The 21,588-nt window shown below is 31.5% G+C and overlaps 1 protein-coding gene across 1 annotated transcript; it reads right to left on the bottom strand.

Annotated features, from left to right (window-relative positions):
* Positions 1 to 6,561: 6,561 nt before the first annotated feature.
* Positions 6,562 to 18,088, bottom strand: LOC145306731 (uncharacterized). The gene is made up of 13 exons (XM_080149013.1): positions 17,438 to 18,088; positions 15,471 to 15,542; positions 14,985 to 15,019; positions 14,375 to 14,403; positions 13,775 to 13,816; positions 11,615 to 11,703; positions 10,270 to 10,361; positions 9,637 to 9,668; positions 9,277 to 9,321; positions 8,965 to 9,042; positions 8,637 to 8,690; positions 7,310 to 7,924; positions 6,562 to 6,613 (listed from the first exon to the last, which is right to left on the bottom strand). Exons 1-12 carry the CDS (start codon positions 17,515 to 17,517, stop codon positions 7,751 to 7,753), a joined length of 822 nt encoding a protein of 273 aa, XP_080005139.1. The 5' UTR covers positions 17,518 to 18,088; the 3' UTR covers positions 6,562 to 6,613; positions 7,310 to 7,750.
* Between the last annotated feature and the right edge of the window lie 3,500 nt (positions 18,089 to 21,588).

Raw genomic sequence — 21,588 nt, 5'->3', positions numbered from 1 at the left:
TTAACAATTGTAGACTCTCAATGCAAATATCATGTTTAAATTGACAAAAAGACCAATCCTATTCAGAAGGATGGACTTACAGACGACTCTAAATGTAGTTGGAAAAGCTTCGCTTTAATAAAGATTATTTACTCAAAAGCAGTACACCACCCTTAATCCAACATAGAGGGGGATGTATTACAGACAAGGCGTTCTCCTCTAAGAATTTTTTTTTCATTTTTGAAAATTTGAGCACTTCCCCCCCCCCCCCTGACAGAGAACAACTATTTTAGGTTAGGTTAGGTTATAGGCTAGGGAGCCGAGCGCTGCGGCTAGGCAGGCAAGGGTGCCGAGCGCTACGGCCAGGCAGGCAAATTGAAAAAAAAAATTCTAAAATGATATTACCATAGACATCAAGAGGGATGCATTTTTTTAGTCAGTGGGATGTTTATACCTTCTCCCCCTCCCCCCAAGATGTTTCACAAACCACTCAAAAGTCAAACAAACGTCCTTGAATAATTAAATTTACGTGCGAATTTTTTTTATTTTACACTTTATTGACAAATATTATTAATGTTGACACCATGGAAACTATCCCAATTTTGTATAACTTTTGCGGAACATGTTCCAGTTACGTCATATTTTTCTTTCCCGAAAAAGGGAAGGGGGAAAGAAAAAAAAGGGAAGGGGGGGAGAAAAAAGAGATGGGAGAAAAGGGGGTTTTCCCCATCTCTTTTGAAGAGATTTTCTTCCCCCCTTTCCTTTTTCGGGAAGTAAAGGCATACCTGTTCTAAAATAGGTTTAGTTATTTATCGCATTATATAAAAGACAGCTTTCCATGAATATAAAAATAAACAGTTTTATGATTATTCATTTTAAAATTCTTAAAAAAATTGTTTGTAATACATGATTTTGCAGTATAGCTGAGAACCGGTTCTAATCTAATCAGTTGTAATATTTGAAAAGTAGTGATTTGTTTGTCGATCTTTGTTATTTATTAAGAAAGAAGTAATAGAATTACCACATAACTTCTGCAAACCTATAAATACATTGTAATGCTAGTCTGAAATTGATAACATGGCCACTTAGTCTTATATATGATCATATTTTTTTTAACATCATATTTCATGGTCCGCTTGAGGGAGAAAATTATATGGTCAGCTTAAGCTACATACAGACAAACATCCTATTACTTTAATGTAAGGATAAATTATCTCTATTATTATTTATGTATATTATATACTTGACTAATGTAATTAGAAGGACTCCATACATCATAGAGCAGTCATATTTATTTATTATATCAAATGTATCTTGTTTTAGTTGTTGTTTTTCTTCAAATGAAACCACAAAATCAATTATAATAATGTAGTCCATAAAATCGTAATTGTAAACTTTCAATTTCATATCGAAATATGCAACAAAAAAAAATAAAAACAAGTTTATATTTCTATGTGCTATTTTTCTTCAATTATTTATCGCATCATATTGCAGAAAGCTTTCCGCGGATATAAAAATGAAATACTAAAAGATTAAAACCAAGTTTTTTAGTCCGGGCTAACAAAACTGGTATTAATTTTAGGTTTTTTTATTTTAATATAAGTAGAAAATTGTCTGTAATACGATGTTACATATGATTTTTCAGAAAGGTAGGGAACCGGTTATTATACAGCGGATATTGATCGATGAAGCCATAATGGATCTCAAGGAAAAATTACCCAAAATGTAACATTTGGGGAATTTTTGCTTTAAATCAAATAAATTAAGATTACTGAAATTTTTATTGTTTATCAGCATGATAAAGATATGTTCTGCAAAAAATGATTGAAATATCAAACAAAGCTAAGAAAGAGACTCCAAGAAACAATCCAATAGCTCCTCCAATCTAAATTAATAAAATGATTAGTTTTTTCAAGGCTAGATGACACCAAAGGATGTAGAAGATAAAAAACATGGATATTATGACAAGCCAAAATTGTCGTAAATTTAGGTTGCTATTTCCCCTTTCATATTGGTCAGTTCGTTTATCCAGGAGGAGGGGAGGGGATAGGGAAGATAATTGTTTTAGACCGCTACAAGTTCCAATTTATTAGAGTACATTATAATATCGTGTAAGATCCAGGTTCTAATAAATACATCTGCTATCTAAACAAATCGAAGCTGAAACAATAGCCTGTCGTTTAATTCATACCAGAACGTGGTAAATAGAGGAAAGCTAGGTGGGGGAGAAGTTTTTTTCGCGGGTCTCTCCCCAACGGATGAACATTGCTCCCAATTTCATTTTTTTTTGGGGGGGGGGGGTAGGGCTCATTAAGGTTCCGCCCCCTAAATACAGTAGTTTCAATTAATCACAGGAGTAGTAAGTGTTTTCACTGAAATGCAGAGCCTATTCGGTTCAGCAGTTACGAGATCTTAAGCTTTAAACAGACAGACGTCGTTTTTTTCTAGATAAATGAGTCACCTGTCCCTGTAGACAAGAAAAATCACAGGCCAGTAACTCTTGACTTGTCCACGTCTCAAAATTCTTTAAAATTAAATATACTTTATAAATCATTCAATGAGATTCGAGATAACACTATTGAACTTAAGCATTTGAAATTTGTTTTTAAAAAGAGGGATTGAAACATTAGGATCAGATTAGACTTTCGGCAGATTTTTAGATTTTAAAATGCTTATTTCCCTGAGGCTTACAGGCGGCTGCCTAACCCTACCTTTTATTAAATCTTGTTTTGTAAATTATGATCTAAACCTTTAACTTATTTTTGAAAGGTATATCAAAAATATACTCTAACACCTCACGGTTGGACCCTCAGATGTCAAAACTTTATTTTAGTGTTTGGCCAAAAAGACTTAGCAATTGTATCTGTAAGTACGTCTAATAACACCCTTTGCTATTTTTAAAATCCTAGAAAATTTTTTTTGCAAGAAAATTGCATAAATTCGCAACCTATTTTAGAACCACTACATAACTCGAGTTTTAAAACTTTTTATATAAAATCCTTTTTACAAAAAATATCAATAATTACTTAAAATTAAACCTGAAAGAAAAAAAATCTCATTACACGTGTTAATTTGCATGTTTTAGGTCTTTTTTTGAGGAAAGTATAACTTCCACATTTTTGACAATGATATATTTTTTAACATTTCAAAGTAAAATATAATAAAACTTAAACGATTTTTCTTGAATTATCAGTTGAAAATTTCATCAAACATGCAATTTAAGTGATGAAAATTTAATAAAATCATTTTTTGAATGTTTAGAATTACCAATTTTCTACATTTAAAACAAAATGTTAACAAAATTTAAAAACATTCTAATATATAACTTTAAAAATCAATAACATTTTATAAAATGATGTTTTAAAAAATAAATCATTAAAAGGTATTAAAATGCATTTTAAGTTGCTTAAAATTAAAACGAGAATATCTTTTTACACTTTATTCTTTGTAATAGAGATTAATCGTCATTTGCTGAAAATGAAACATTTAATAAACTAATTGAATCTTTTTGTGACCATGTTTAAACTTTTTAATTTTTACACTAAGGTGTTTTTTAATGAAAATCTTTGTTGAATTCTCTTTTGCGACAAAAAAAGAAAGGGAATTTTTTACTATTTCTAGGTTATCTTATGTACTTTAAACTATATAATATAAAATAATTTTTAATTGTCTTTCTTTTGAGCCACAAAACACTGTAAAATGTAACATATATGCAAAAATAACAATTTTTTTAATGAATATTATAATATCCTTATATGACATTGCGTCAGAGCTTATTCTTTAGATCATATGTTCATGAAAAGTAGTCATAAACTTGGAGGGTTGCACTATTTATTAGAATATTAAATAAATTTGAATGGTAAAAATATTAGCATAGCCTTTGTCAATTCAAATGCTTTAGGTATATTATTCGGAAAGTTAGTTAAAAAAGAGAGAATTTGTTGTGTATACTGTTAAAAGACTTTCAAAAATGTAAATTACAAAGCAATCCTAAAAGATCGGGTCGTAGGCAAGTCTTAGTCGGGGGTTTTCTGATAGCAAATATTGCGTTATTGGTATACAATGTAAAAAAAAAACATTTTAAAGAAATTCTTTAAATAAAACCCAACGAGTATTGGCAGTACAAACATCTTAATGCTAGCAGACATATGTTTATCAACATTTGCAGAAAACTATTTCCACAAGAAAAATTATTCAGGTTTCTACTTCACAATTTTAAATATTTCTTTTTGATAAAATGTTTGACATATATCGTATAATCATTTACCAAAAAAAATATTTTGATAATTTAGATTTCAGAGAAGATTAATCCTTTCAAAAAACTAAGACGACATTTTGCATCTTCTGTCATGACATTTTAGAAAAAATATAAAAAACCAAAATTTAGTATGAAAACTATTTTCATCGATTTTTCTGAAGGTATTATCGTATTCTGTGGCTTTGTTATTATCATTTACTTATATCGAAAGTGCCAAACATTGTACCCTAACTTATTCATTTAATAAAAAACTAACCGTGACCTGTAGAATCAGAGCTAAAAATACGAATAGAGAAGAATAAAAATAAAAAAAACCTAATTAACTGTAAAAACTATTTTAATCTATGGTAAAAATAAACTTTGAAATCCCCCAAAAAAGTTTTTTTCGGGGCCTATTCGTATTTTTATCTTTGCAGTATGATTCTACAGTTGTCAGGGTATATTTTTAATATACCTTTCAAAAGTAGGTTAACAACAGTTGAAATCCCCAATTAACAATTTTATTTATTCTTCTGCATATACAGATAACTACCTGCCCACCCTTTCCATGAACCTTTTTCGTCTGCTAGCAAAAAGTTTTTTGCTTACCTTAGCCCAGATAGAAATTGCAAAGTCAAATTGTTCATGTTTCCATCCTGTATCAATTGATTCTCTTGGAATGTATCTAAAAAATTTAAAAGAATAGATGTATAATCCAGACAACTTCCTGGCCTAAGTGGTGATGACCTTTTTCGCCTGCTAGCAAATTGTTCTCCGTGTTTTGTTTGTTTGTAGCGACTTTGTTGTGTTTATATTTGCGACGCTATTGGATGATATTTAAAGTCCCAGTCGTGGGTAGAGTTACATATATATTGTGCACCCTCTATGCTTTCACTTAATCTATTGTAATAGTTCCATAAATTCTTAATATGGTTAAGGGCCAAAATCTAAATACCTCAACCTCCTCCTTTTATTGCTTTTTCATTTTATGCACAAATCACCTTCACTCATAAAAATGTATTTTTCTATGAACCGTTTGAGAACTTTTATATAGTAATGTAATCGGATTTTTTTGTATTTTAACTGTATGGGAATTTCATTCAGAAATTTTTGTTTTCACTTAATTAAAAAACGGACCCTTAATCCCATACGAGACTCTGTCACACAATAATTGTTTTGTCGGAATATGAAATTGGATGACTAAAAGATTCGGGTATAGTCCTTATGGAGGGATGTCGTGAAAAGGACTATACCCAAAGATTCTAGCTAAAGAGTCAGAGATCTAAAGGAATAAGAAATTGGCACATCCCCATTGATGACACACAAAAACCCCTTCTGTAGATTAAAATTAGTGGTTGAAACGTTTGAACCAACCAATCATGATTAAGTTACATCCCCAAATGTTGTAAAGCCAACGAATAAGAAAACGTTATTATAAAACTTAGGGGACTAGTGTAATAAACATCCAATTTTCCCCCTTTCTCTGCTAAAGAGTAGCTTACTCTACAATTGGTACTTACGTGTAAAACAATTTGTAAACATTAGTTTTGCATGGTACATAACATCCTTTCTTTTCCAGTTCAGCCTAAACAAAAATAAAAATATTTAATAGTATCCGTGGCCGTTTAATCAAACAATGCACTGTGTGCTTTAAAACAATGTCTATTCAAAGAATTTTCCCAATTATTAAGAAAAAAAATTTAATCAAAATTAATTATGAATCTTCCTTAAAATAGTTAAATCAACTTAATCAAACATTTTATTAAATATCAAAATCTTTTTTTAAGGGCAATCTATTTGGCAGGCCGCCAGGGTGGTGGTACTCTTCCTAAAGTTAGTAAAAAAAAACTTTCCAGGACCAATTTGAAGCTACACTTTAAAGGAGATAGTGCTTCATTATTATGTTGGTACTTTTTTACATTATTGAATAATCCCCCCCCCCCCCCTCCATAAATTTACTTTGACCTTGACTGTAACCCCCCTACCTATTTTCCAATTTTTTGGGGGGTTGGGGGTAATGCAGATAAGGTTAGGTTATTTTGGGTAATGTTTATCCCTGCAGGTTTAGGGCAAAAAAGGATTAGGCCCCTGGGAGGGCTTAGGCGAGGGGACCATCCCAGGGACCCCCCTTGTTTCAATTTATTTTAAAAACTGAACAAATGTGAATCATAAAAACTAATGATAAAACTTTTAAGGGTTTATTGTTACCTAATCGGAGTAAATAATCATGAAATTAAAAATGGATGTTTTTTTTAAGACAGGCAACTGAAAATACTTTTTATGTCTTGTATACAATTTTTAAGTAATTATAAAAATAGTAAATATAAAAATTGTACAAGTACTAACTTTGCCCATGTAAATTCGATCCTTCAATTTTAGTTCTGGTTTCGGGAATACCTAAAATAAAAACCGTATCTAGTGCAGTTCACGGTAAAATGTTCCTGGTAACGACTATCTCCAAAAATCTATGAACTTGAAAGGCTGCTAGCTGTCAAACGGCTTAATGTACATGCTTAGCGGCATAAGAAGACCTACAAATAAACTACAATAACTAAGATCCAAAGATACACAGGGAAAGCTTGACTGAAGAAAAAACGGGTGAATTAAGTTAATTTCGCACATTTATATGTACTGAGAGATAACTGTGCATTATTGAGTAATGACTATTCCAGAAAATTTGTTGGCCTTATTTTGTGGCTTAAAATTTTGTGAGAGCATAATCTATACGTTCCACCGTTTGGCCGTTATCAGCCTTTAAAGTTCTTGACAACTTTTTGTTTATATTTCGCATTCTCAATATTTTACTAGTTACAATCTGAGAAACTTCTTAATTTTTTGTAAATGTTCCCTTACGACGACTATATACATACATATTTATTTTTTAGAAGCAACTTATAGTGCCTAAAGAAAATGACGTCATACAATACAAATGACCAATGATAGACCAGTATACATTTCACCTTTTGTCAATTATAGTATATACTGGCTTATCATTGAGCATTTGTATTGTATGACGTCATATATTATTATGCACTAAAAGCTGCTTCTATTTTTTGTCATTAATTTTTTTCCTTTACAAAAACATTTTTTCACCTTTTCATAGAATTCAGATATTTGAGTTTTATTATCAGATTCAGGTAGGTCAATATTAGGATTTGAATACCATGGATCCTGCCAGTCTCGTGGACCTAGAAACTATAAACAAGAACAAGCATCAGCAAAATAAATTCCAGAACAGAATGTAAAATCTAAAAAGGGTTATTAAGTGGGAGGGAGGAGACATTGAATTGTAAATTACCCTAATTTCTCTAATAACCAATTGATCAAAATCTTTGGGTACTATTATTGAAATTTGATTAGTTGGAAGTGCCCAAAAGTTTTCCATCAATCATATTAATCTCCAAAAGGAGTAATTTTGTTTATCATCATTGGGGATGTATATTTATTAAACATCCATTGTCTTCTCCCTCATTTAAATATTCAGCAGCTTTCTTTTAATAAATCTTTAAATCTTTACCTAACTCAATAGATAAATTAAAAAAGGAAGGCCAGACGTACGGACATTCTATTAATATTCGCGCTGCTAAAACTACTTAATTTTTTATCAATACAAGTTTTGAAGCTGTATTGGTCGGAGCTTTCACATGGGTTATCAGCTTGATTCATAAATTCATGCAGGCCTGTGGAAAATACTATTGATGTCTCTGCCTAGGAAAAAAAGATATATTATTATTTTATTATTAACTTGCGGCAAGCCATTAAAAGACTTTAGATGGCCTTTAAGGGCTGGGAGGGGAAGTGGGCCCTTCCAATTTTCAATTGTAGTTTTAAAACGAAAAATTAAAAAAATGCATTTTTTTCTAGTAATGATTTCTTTTCTGAGGGTGCCTTGTACCCTCTCCCAAATAATTATAAATCTTTCCAGGACCTATGAGAAGCTATTCTGAAAAGGTGAACCATATCGGTTCAGTGGGTAGCTAGATACTTAAGTACACACAGACAGAGGTTCTTTTACTTTATTATTAGCTACTCCCTTCAAGACTTTGAATGACTGTAAGTCATATTAGTATAAATGTCATATGTAAATTTCATATTTTTAACTTTATCTATCTTTAAAAATTATGTGAACATTTTAATTGAAATAATTTTAACAATCTGTAGACTAATATTTCCAGTATGAATCTGAATCCGTAAAATTATAAATCCTTTCGTATTATGTGGAATTAAAAAGACAAAGTACAATTGGCCCAAGCCTGTGACCGCTCGGAGCCAAGAAAACTGTAATTAATTCTGTATTTTCAATTCTTAATATCCTCGAGTCACAGCCTTTATATAGTGCGAAAATAACAAATACAGGTTAATCCATTTTGAAGAACTTTTAATGCCATGTTCAACGCATGCTTATATATTTTTTAAATACCTGATATCTAAGAATAGAAGTATCAATTTTGACAATGTTTGGTAGGTCGTCTTCCTGTAATAACAATTTTAATAAATATTTGATATCCATCCTCCAAAATAAAGAATAAAAGTCAAACCAAAAGGTAAATTAGTTGGGGGAATATTTTTTAGGGGGTGGGGTTATTACCCCCTCTAAATCCCCTTTCCCGTTGTAGTGACTTGGCTGAGTTAATATTTACGACTTTATTGGCTGATGTTCAAAGACCCAAAGTCGGTACAGGGTCCACGGGGTGTGAGAACATACAGTTATTTAACCCCTTCCCCCTCTATTGTTTTACTGTAATTACCTTATAATAAACAAAGCTATCTCTTTTATGTAAAAACATTTCTATGTTAAACATAAAAACTGACTTCTTATTGTCTATCTAAAATTAAAAATATATTTCCATTATGGCATTGAAACCGTTAATTTACGCTGGATTAGAATCGTAAAATTAATATTAATTTTGTTAGCTTTCTAAAGCGTACCTAACTACGACAGTAATCAAATGCCAAGTTTAAAATCAATAGGACAATTCTATTATATTTAAATTAACGATAAAGACCCTAATTTTAGAGAGAAAAAAACGTGCTTTTAAAAACATTTGTTATAATTCTACCTCTCTTTCAGTAAGGTTAGTTGCATCAAAGGCATCTTCTGGTATCTAAAACTTTCAATTATAACAAAAAAACTGATTCCTTTAAAAAAAGAGATTACAATCTAAAAATTGAAAATCCAAAGGAAATAGGTATAATACATAAAATTTATACTAGACATTCAACCTACAACGTTTAAAAGATAAAAAAAGATATTTTCTTAAGCTTATAGCCGAAAAAATTTTATTTCAGAGAAAAATGGCCAAGAAATGGCGAACTTAAATAAAACGTGGTTACAAATGAACAGACACTTTTCGGAAATAACTGCTATGTAGATCCCAAGGGCCATAAAAATGGCAAAAACATTTGATTTGAAATATTACCTTAATCCATATCTTGTATCCAAACCATTTACCTAAGTCAAACAAAAAGGGTTATTTTTTTCACGTAATTCCGAAGAAGTCCCTATACAGATTATGACATCATACGATAGAATAGCCAATGAGAGGCCAGTATACACTGTAATTGACAAATGGTAAAATTTATGCTGGCCTCTCATTGGTTATTTTATCGTATGACGAGATAATTCGTGGAGGGACTTTAATCATCTTCCGTAATTCCGTATAATTAAGTCAAACTGTTATTAATTATGGACCATTTCATGTATATACATTTGGTTATAATTAGGAACACTTTGACATAATAAGAGCATTTGACTACAACCCAACACCCAACTTTACGGGAAAAAATGACCCTCTTTTTGTAGAGGCAAATAAAAATATAAAAGTTAATCACATATATGATTGTATCAGGGAAAGGAAAAGGCATTAGGCTGTTATTACAGCAGTCCACTAAGTCTTATAATAACGTTTTCTTATTTGTTGGCCTAACAATCTTTGGGGAATTTTGTTAAATTTAAATTTGTTAATTCCATTTAATTGATTGTCCAAGGGTTTTAACGTCTAATTTTATTCTACAGAAGGGGTAATTTGTGTATCATCATTGGAGATGTTTACCTGGTTTATTCTCACCATAAGGTTGATAGGTATGGCAGAGTCCAGATTGTTCAGGATGGGGTACTGAACTACTCCACAAGGATAAGTTGTTCCTGTTAAGAGAAAATTTAGTTTTAAGAATATTCACAAGGATATATAAGACAATCCGCATAATAAAGTAACAGGATGTCTGTTTGTTTATCTTTTTTTTGTCTGTACCGAAGGATCTCGCTAACCGCTGAACCGAACGGGTTCTCCTTGACAGGGTAGCTTCTCATAGGTCACAGGAAGGTGTATAACTATTTTAAGGGAGGCTACCACCACCCTCCTAAGAGAAATCACAAAATTCGAAGAAAAAAAATTACTACTCTCGATTTTACGTAGAGAATTGAACACATTTGAAATAAAAGAAACAAACATTTAAGTTGCCACTAGAGGCCTCTAAATTGATATCTATCTCCAACAATTCTGTAGATTGAATACATTGGTTGAAATATGTATCCTATTAGTTTTGAAAAGCAGCCAAAAAAGAATTCAATAGAAGTACCCAAAGTTTTTAAGCTGATTGAAAAGGTAACCAGGCTGTAAAAGTTTGGATACCATTGTTATTTTATTTTTGTCTCGTCTCTGCCTGATACAAACTAAAAGATAAAGGTCCTTTTTGTCATTAGAAAAGCAGTACATCTAAGAAAAGCCGGCTGACTAAACCGAACCCACCAATAAGCCTCAGCAGTCGCATCCACAAAATAGGGGCTAGGTAGGTCTAACTTTTATTTAGATTTTTCGACAATTTACAGTTTTTATGTATATTTATATTTAATATTTTGATTAAATGATTAAGCTTTCCCTTCAATTATTAGAAATTAATATAAACATTTATGTAATTTTCCCGATAATTGTAATTATTATTTAATTTTGATAATTTTCTTTTAATAAACGCGTCCATGTAAAAAAAACCAAGGAGTACAACATCCATAAAAGCGAAGGTAGTACACACGAATAATAACTCTTTTAGAGTGTCTGAACTTAATAAGCTGGTTGGAGGGGACGAAGAGGCATTTTTTAGGGATGGTGTTGGTACCCTCCACGAAAATAGATGTAAACATTCCAAGGCCCTATAACAGGCTTCACTGTTAAGGAGAACCATATCTGTTCAGTGATTAATTATAAAGATCCTTTAGTACAGACATACTTCTGAACTGATATAGTTCTCCTTAACAGCTAAGCTTCATAAAGGTCTAGGGAAGATATATAACTATTTTTGGGGAGGATATCTCCACCCCAAAAGAGAAATAACCCATAGGAGAAATTTTTAAAAAAATCTTTCTTTTTCCTTTTTAAAACTAGAATAGTAAGATACTAGTACCTGGCAATATCATTATATCCTCCAGTATCAAATGTATGAGAGAAGTGCATCAGTAGCTCATCTTTACTATACGCTATCTCATTCAATATCTAAACATACGAGAGAAGTGCATCAGTAGCTCATCTTTACTATACGCTATCTCATCCAATATCTAAACAAATGTATGAGAGAAGTGCATCAGTAGCACATCTTTACTATACACTATCTCATTCAATATCTAAACATATGAGAGAAGTGCATCAGTAGCTCATCTTTACTATATGCTATCTCATCCAATATCTAAACATATGAGAGAAGTGCATCAGTAGCTCATCTTTACTATACGCTATTTCATTCAATATCTAAACATATGAGAGAAGTGCATTAGTAGCTTATCTTTACTATACGCTATTTCATCCAATATCTAAACATATGAGAGAAGTGCATCAGTAGCTCATCTTTACTATACACTATCTCATCCAATATCTAAACATATGAGAGAAGTGCATCAGTAGCTCATCTTTACTATACGCTATTTCATCCAATATCTAAACATATGAGAGAAGTGCATCAGTAGCTCATCTTTACTATACGCTATTTCATCCAATATCTAAACAAATGTATGAGAGAAGTGCATCAGTAGCTCATCTTTACTATACGCTATCTCATCCAATATCTAAACATATGAGAGAAGTGCATCAGTAGCTCATCTTTACTATACACTATTTCTTTTAATATCTAAACATATGAGAGAAGTGCATCAGTAGCTCATCTTTACTATACGCTATCTCATCCAATATCTAAACATATGAGAGAAGTGCATCAGTAGCTCATCTTTACTATACGCTATTTCTTTCAATATCTAAACATATGAGAGAAGTGCATCAGTAGCTCATCTTTACAGTTTACTATACGCTATTTCATCCAATATCTAAACATATGAAAGAAGTGCATTAGTAGCTCATCTTTACTATACGCTATCTCATCCAATATCTAAACATATTAGAGAAGTGCATCAGTAGCTCATCTTTACTATACACTATTTCATCCAATATCTAAACAAATGTATGAGAGAAGTGCATCAGTAGCTCATCTTTACTATACGCTATCTCATTCAATATCTAAACATATGAGAGAAGTGCATCAGTAGCTCATCTTTACTATACGCTATCTCATTCAATATCTAAACATATGAGAGAAGTGCATCAGTAGCTCATCTTTACTATACGCTATTTCATTCAATATCTAAACATATGAGAGAAGTGCATCAGTAGCTCATCTTTACTATACGCTATCTCATCCAATATCTAAACATATGAGAGAAGTGCATCAGTAGCTCATCTTTACTATACGCTATCTCATTCAATATCTAAACATATGAGAGAAGTGCATCAGTAGCTCATCTTTACTATACGCTATCTCTTTCAATGTCTAAACATATGAGAGAACAATCTAAATTGAAGATTATGTGTTATTTCAAACTAGCGGCTACGTCCCTATAAAGGCACCTAAATGATTTCTTTAAATTTATGCTATGATAAGCTACTTACCAAAAAATATCTTTTCGTCGATAATGAGACCAGTTTTTACTTGGGAGGTACCCTCCCCTAAAATAGCTATAAACTTTTCAAGGACCTATGAGAAGCTACCATGTAAAGGAGAACCATGTCGGTTCATCGGTTAGTGATATCCTTTGGTACAAACAGAGAGACAAAGATCATGTTACTTTTATATAAGTATTTTTAAAATAAATTTACAATGCCTTTGAACGTGTTTTTGCGTAAACTTGCATGTTTTCTAAAACCTGATAATGTAATCGCTCAAACTTAGTTTATAGAACCATGCACTAATCCCCTGTTGCTGAGCCAGGATAGTTCCCTTTTTTTCCTTTAGAGCCATTTACATATGTAAAGAATAGTTATTTATCGCATCGTATTATAGACAGCTTTTCGCAGATGCTAAAATGAAAAATTCTAAGATTAAAATCAGTTTTGGCCAAACGCCTGGCTAACAACAAGGTATTGATTTTATGATTTTTATTTTAATATTCGTGTAAAATTTTTGAACAACAATGCTATACATAATATTTTCAGTATCACTGAGAACCGGTTCTGATCCAGCGGATATTGATCAGCTTCAAAGCAATACTGGAAAATATTAAATTTTGGTTTATTACTTTACCTTATTAACTTCTGCTTTTGTCACATTTTCCGAGCTATATTTCTAAAACAAAATTTAAACTTGCAGCTTCGTGCCTATACAAAAGGCTTTAGGGTAAAATTTCTAAATATTCGAATCTACGGATTTGTTTAAGATTTGTCTTATATTACTCTTCCTATAGCCCATGAAAATAGCATATGAATGAATGGGTGCTAGTAAAAAGCAACCTATCGCTTTCTAATCTGGTTTAAAGAAACAGACCTACATCCAACCTCAGTCAAAGCAACCCTTAACTACAATGCGTAATTAGAAGCTGGAGCTCCAACCGCACTCAATAATGCAGCCGCAGCCACACTAAGCAGCTGCCTGTTTATGCCAGCCTCAGCCGCAGCCCAAAGTTTGTAATTAATTGCAGCTGACCCTCTCCAGACATTTCATGAAGCGCTAGAAAGTGTTATGTGTGACGTCATAAAAATACGATCAAAATCCATTCCTTTCTTATTGGTTTCCTTTTCCACTTATCCTCTCATCCATCCTTTTATAGGTATTTTTATGACGTCACACATGACACTTTCCAGCTTTCATATGTTATAGGTTAAAAATGAATTTGAATATCTTTACCTCTAATGCTTCTATTATACTTCCAGTCTGTATTGTTAAAAATTGTTTTTTATTTAGCTTTGATAAAAGGCGGTATCTTTAAAAAACAAGGATGATAACATCCATAAAAGCGAAGCTCTGAAGTGGCAGATCAAATTAACATTAACGCTTGTAGAGTGTCAGAACTGAATAAGCATAATATTTGAACAATCTTTACAGTCTAAACAAAATTGTAAGTTAATATGTTACAAAACTGCTTAAATACAGGATACAGTTTAAGGACATACTTACATTTTTAAGACTTATAGAGATGCTTCGCTTATAACATTGTACCTTGTTGTAATAGGAATCAGTATTCCAAAAATCAGATGAGTAGGATAATTATAACATACAGAAATCAGCATATTTTAAATGGACGTATGGACAAGTCCTTAATCTAACCTAATTGTTATAAGAATCATCATATAAAGTTTGAAATCCCTTATGGATAATTTTCTTTATCATCATTTAGGATGTATATCAATTTATCGTTATGTACATACTAACATAACATAGTTGTAAAGCAGTTTTGAAAAATGGATGAAAAAATTGAAAGTTTATATTAATAATGATACAATTTTTTCACATTCCTCGCGAAATTTTGTGCATATAGTTAAATCTGGATATCTAAAACAGTGGATCATGGAAAGAGAACGAAGTTGCGGGTTTTGTCGTATTTTCAGGGTAGCATCTTCTAATTCTAGCCCTTGTGGAAGGCTCTAACCCTGCGGGGCAATCATTAACATTTACCTAACCTAACTTAAAATAACCTATCAAAATCTACTGCGAAAATACGTCGAAACCCCCTACTTCATTTTCTTTCCATGATCCAAAACAAAGCTTACAATAATATAGCAAGAATAAATAAGTTTATTCTTTTTAAATTTAATCAAATAAATTTCTTAGCCTATTAAAAAGACCTAGAACTAATTTACTAAATTGTAATAGTAAAGGTTTGTATTCTTTTAGGCACTAAATCTAAAAACTTTTGGCCGAAAAATCCCTAAACACTTCATATTAGAATAACGAACTGTTCTAATATGACGTCATTTTTTATAGTTACTATAAAGATGTATACCTGAGTAGATCTGGTTCTAATTTGTGTGATGTTATAACTGTATTATATTCAAGATATAACACTGTATTCTGCCTACAAATATTTGTATGGTGTTATTACTGTATTATATTCAAGCTATAACACTGTATTCTGCCTACAAATATTTGTATGATGTTATTACTGTATTATATTCAAGATATAGCACTGTATTCTGCCTACAAATATTTGTATGATGTTATTACTGTATTATATTCAAGATATAGTACTGTATTCTGCCTACAAATATTTGTATGATGTTATTACTGTATTATATTCAAGATATAGCACTGTATTCTGCCTACAAATATTTGTATGGTGTTATTACTGTATTATATTCAAGATATAACACTGTATTCTGCCTGCAAATATTTGTATGATGTTATTACTGTATTATATTCAAGATATAGCACTGTATTCTGCCTACAAATATTTGTATGGTGTTATTACTGTATTATATTCAAGATATAACACTGTATTCTGCCTGCAAATATTTGTATGATGTTATTACTGTATTAAATTCAAGATATAACACTGTATTCTGCCTGCAAATATTTGTATGATGTTATTACTGTATTATATTCAAGCTATAACACTGTATTCTGCCTACAAATATTTGTATGATGTTATTACTGTATTATATTCAAGATATAGTACTGTATTCTGCCTACAAATATTTGTATGATGTTATTACTGTATTATATTCAAGATATAGCACTGTATTCTGCCTACAAATATTTGTATGGTGTTATTACTGTATTATATTCAAGATATAACACTGTATTCTGCCTGCAAATATTTGTATGATGTTATTACTGTATTAAATTCAAGATATAACACTGTATTCTGCCTGCAAATATTTGTATGATGTTATTACTGTATTATATTCAAGATGTAGCACTGTATTCTGCCTACAAATATTTGTATGATGTTATTACTGTATTATATTCAAGATATAGTACTGTATTCTGCCTACAAATATTTGTATGATGTTATTACTGTATTATATTCAAGATATAACACTGTATTCTGCCTACAAATATTTGTATGATGTTATTACTGTATTATATTCAAGATATGACACTGTATTCTGCCTACAAATATTTGTATGATGTTATAATGTTATTACTGTATTATATTCAAGATATAACACTGTATTCTGCCTACAAATATTTGTATGATGTTATAATGTTATTACTGTATTATATTCAAGATATAACACTGTATTCTGCCTACAAATATTTGTATGATGTTATTACTGTATTATATTCAAGATATAACACTGTATTCTGCCTACAAATATTTGTATGATGTTATTACTGTATTATATTCAAGATATAACACTGTATTCTGCCTACAAATATTTGTATGATGTTATTACTGTATTATATTCAAGATATAACACTGTATTCTGCCTACAAATATTTGTATGATGTTATTACTGTATTATATTCAAGATATGACACTGTATTCTGCCTACAAATATTTATAATTTTAATATAAAAGTAACAGGATTTCTGTCTGTCTATTTGTGTGAGACTGTGGTAAATCAAAGACATTCTAAATATTTCTTTAAAGAAATTGTGATTTTCAGTACTGCTATCATGCACTTGGCTTTTCTATATATTTTCATAAACTTTTATGGGTATATGCTTCGCTGCTTATAGACATGTCACCCCTATCATATAAATAGTGAGCTTTTTTTTGTCTGTAGTGAAGGATTTCACTAACCGCTGAACCGATAAGGTTTTCCTCGACAGTGAAGCTTCTTGTAGGTCTAGGGAAAGTTTATAACTATTTTTAGGGTAGTATGTCCACCCTCCCCCCCCCCCACCAAGGAAAATTAAAGGAGGGGAAGGTCGACTTTCCCCCACACCTAAGTGCTCCTATGGGCATCTAGGGGGCGTATCCACTGGTTGATCAATATCATATAGAAAAGTGTAAACTATTACCATACAAAAAATGCAGACAGAGATGTAAGTATCAAAATAAGGATAACTCTAAACGACGTCTCAAAAGCTTTATATTTCATTTTTATTCATCTGCAAGTTCTATAAATTAATTTAGATTAGGTAGGTTTGTTCAAAATTCTTCTATTAAAGTAACAGGATGTATGTCTGTCTGTGTGAATCAAAACCAATATGGTTCTCCTTTACATAGTGGCTTTCATAGGTTCTGGGAAGATTAATCATTATTTTAGGGGGATGATACCACCACCCTCTAAATATATATTGCCCCCAGATAAATTGACCTTTCGCTTGTAGATTAATAGTAGTTAATAATAATACCCTCTCCCAAAATAGTTATAAACATTCCCTGGACTTGTAAAAAGCTTCACTGTAAAGGAGAACCATATCGGTTCAGATGATAGCGAGATCCTTCGCTACAGACAAAAATACCTTACTACTTTACTACTTTAGTACTTTATTTAATAACTAGCAGCTTCGCCCCTAGCCCCTAGGGGCTTTGCCCCAAGAGATGGTAAAAAAAGTGTAAGGTGAAATTTGTAAAAAAAAATAATAAGAAGGACCAAGGAAATCTTCTACAAAGGAAATATTCCACAAAGGAAATCTTCTACAAAGGAAATCTACAAAGGACCAAGGATATTTCTTACAAAAAAAAAAAAAAAAAAAAAATGGGGGGGATTTTTTTGTTTTTGGGGGGGTTGGGGGTGTCCCACCCCCCAAGAAAATAGCTTAAACCCACCACAGGACCAATAGGTAGATACCCTGAAGAGTAGAATCCGATCGGTTCAGTGGTTACCGAGATCTTAAGGGACGGACGGACAGACAGACAGACAGACGGTCAGACGGTCAGACGGACAGACATCGTTCTACTTTGTATTATAGATAATAATAATAATGTATTGGTGTAAGGAAAGCAAATATGTAACTGAAGACTGAATTTTGTACATTCTTACACATTTATATACGTCAAAATAGGCCGGGTTTAATAATTATCATAATTTTTACTCGATAATATCTAAGTAAGTCCAATGCATATTAAAGGGTTCTTTATGTTGAACAGAAAGATGAAGGTTCAGCTATTAGGCCTAAAAAGATTATGCGCTTTTGTAGAACACAGTAATAGTGTCTGACTGATTATGACGTAACAAAAAAAAATTGGCCAATGAGAGGCCACAATAAATTTTCCATTGGTCAATAACGGCCTCTCATTGGCTAATTTTTTTTGTTATGTCATAATCAGTCAGACACTATTACTGTGTTCGCTTTTGTAAACAGATTTTTTTTATTACTAGTAGCTACGCCCCCTAAAAGCCTCTAGGTGCACTTAAGTTGAGGTGGGAGGGATTCTACTCGCCCCCCCACCCCCCCTCCTTTCAATTTGAGTTTTTAATATTCTAACGCTTAAATCTAAAATAAAAATAGCCTAAAAGCATGTTTAAACCTATGTGAATAATGAATATTTCCTTAAAAGGAAAAGTTACAAAAAAAAGTTCTGCTTCATATAAAAGGATACCTAGCTTAAACTCAGGAATAAGGTATAACCTACAAGCAAAAAACGTATAGGTTTCGTGATTTTTTCCGAATTAATTTCGTTATTGGTATAAGCTGGCTTAAACTACTAAAAATAGATTTTTACATAGAATAAGCATTTTTAGCTGAATAAAATGGTTATTCTTGTGTTACAATTTTTTTGCAGACCCTGTGATAATAAATCATGAATAATTGTCTTAACTCTTCTTTAGTTTTCAAGCTTTATAATCATTAAGTTGACATTATGATAGAACATCAATATTATTCTTTTCTATTATGTGAAAACAACTATTTCAAGTGAAGCCTCCTAATAAATACATTTTTGTGCCTTGGTTGTCTAGATTTTGTCACACTAATGTTAAAATGCGTCTAGTGCAGTTTACGGTAAAATGTTCCAGGTAACGATTATCTTCAAAATTGATGAACTTTTAAGGCTGTTAGCTGTCATACGGTTAAACGTATCTGTGATGCCCGTACACCGTTTTAGGTGTCATAAGACGGCCTATATAATGTTTATAGGCCCTAAATGCCCCCTCTCTCTAGTGCTAGGGGGTTTCCTTTCAATCATTTCAACTGATAACCAGTCCCCACTAACTATATTTTTAACGTTATCCAACTAATTCTTTTGTAATAATGTTATTTAATGTTGTTAATTTCAATTCAATGTGGTACAAAAAAGTAACAGTGATATTATATCTAAAAACTAGCGGCTACGCCCCTAGAGGCCTCTAGGGGCACTTGAGGAGGAGAGAGTCGAATTTAATAATTCAATTTCTTATTTTAGATTTTAAAAGAAAAAGTAAAAAAAAAATTTTGGGGGGGGCGAAAAAAAATTTTTTTTGAGGGGGGGTGCCGGGTGCCCCCCCCCCTACATTTTTAATTTTAGTTAAAAAATTCAAAAAAAAAAAAATTTTAGGGGGGGGGGATTTTTCATTTTTTGGGGGGTTGGGGGTGTCCCACCCCCCAAGAACATAGTTATAAACCTTCCCGGGAACTATGAGAAGTTACCCTGTTAAGGAGAACCCGATCGATTCAGCGGTTACCGAGATCCTTCGGTACAAACATACAAACACACAAACACACAGACACACAGACACACAAACATCCTGTTACTTTAGTATAAGGATATAAAAAAAATTTAGTGAGGTTTTGTTTGGGTTTAGACTTTCTTGTTTTATATGGAATAATAAAACCCTTTTATTTATAAAGTGTCTTATTTACGTATTTTATTATTTTTTATTTATAAGAATAATAGTGAAAGACAAGTAATATTTTATTTCAGGGGTGATTTTCCTTGAGAGTGTGGAGTTACCCTCCTTAAATTAGTTATATTTTTTTTCTGGACATATCAGAAGCTTCTCTGTAAAGGTCGGACCAGTTGTTAGCGAGATTAATTGGTACACACAGTGAGACAGACCAACTAACATCCTGTTACTTTTAAATAAGGATTAATTTAGAAATTATGAATACTATGCATACATTATAAGACTTAATTAATTAGCTTTTATTTTCTTTCAGAAAAATTGTAGTTGACAGAGATGTTTAAAAATATACAATCCATTCTTAAGTGACCCTTTTCTATAATTAGTACCAATCCATCCAAACCAGAAAGTCATGCAGATTTTAATGTTTTTGACAACTAATTTTTGTATTATCCTATTAATCTAATTTTTTTAACCGATTTCTATTACAACAGGGTACAAAGTTATAATAAAGGAATCTCTAGAATAGTTCTAAAAATGAAGAAATGGTCAAACAGTATTGGGAAAATATGTGGATATTCCACAACTAAAACAAAAGGTTTCAATCAATTATTTCGCTTTTGTGACGTAAGTTTGATAGGTATAAAATCTTAAAATAGCGCCGCATTTATTTAAATGAAGTAATTTGGCAGGTAATGTCATCAAATTACTATATTCGATATTTCTTAAAAAAAGATGTTTGCTTTAAATCTTTTTAATATGATAAAAAGAAAGTTGCAAGCACTCAGACGAACAGAGAGATCATAGGAGAAAAGCAGCTGCGCCTATATTGAAATGCTTATTAAAGTAATATTAGTTTGTCCTATGGTTTCAGATATTAGCTTTTATGTATGTTGTCATCCTTGTTTAATGTGGTGCCCAAGAAAGTAGTAATACTTTTAAAAAAGTAATAGGATGTCTGTTCCGAAGGATCTCGCTAACCACTGGACCGAATAAGTTCTCCTTAACTGGGTAGCTTCTCATGGGTCCCGGGAAGGTTTGTAACTATTTTGGGAAAAGGTACCACCACCCCGAGAAAACACAAAAAACAATAATATTCTAGAGATTTCAACGAAACATAAACACGAATTAGAAAATATTAAAAGTTAAAATTGATATATCTATATCATTACTCTTTCTTGTAAATAATAATGGAGACATTTAAACAATAAAAATTAACAAAATTAGCAATACTGATAAGTCGCAAGTCAATTTTCTACAGATAGTAAGAGGAAAAATCATGAATACCGAAAGCTCAAGCTAGCAACCGAATTTAATATGATTTCTTATTTTTACAGACATACATATAAACCCTAATTATTTACTAGCTTCATAAAAACAAGTTTATTATAAAAAAAAATCAAA

This window comes from Acartia tonsa, chromosome 2, assembly GCF_053477335.1.
Source record: "Acartia tonsa isolate MP-2025a chromosome 2, ASM5347733v1, whole genome shotgun sequence".
Taxonomy (NCBI): Eukaryota; Metazoa; Arthropoda; class Copepoda; order Calanoida; family Acartiidae; genus Acartia; species Acartia tonsa.
This window is presented reverse-complemented; position numbering and strand designations above follow the sequence as displayed.

Excerpts from the sequence above, each read along its gene's own strand:
- LOC145306731 (XM_080149013.1), bottom strand. The coding sequence starts at position 17,517 with ATGAAATATAAAGCTTTTGAGACGTCGTTTAGAGTTATCCTTATTTTG. Across the intron at positions 14,404-14,984 it reads TATATGCACAAAATTTCGCG|AGACTGGAAGTATAATAGAA; the intron begins AGGAATGTGAAA and ends TTTTAACAATAC. Across the intron at positions 9,669-10,269 it reads TTATGGTGAGAATAAACCAG|GTAAATGGTTTGGATACAAG; the intron begins GTAAACATCTCC and ends TGTTTGACTTAG.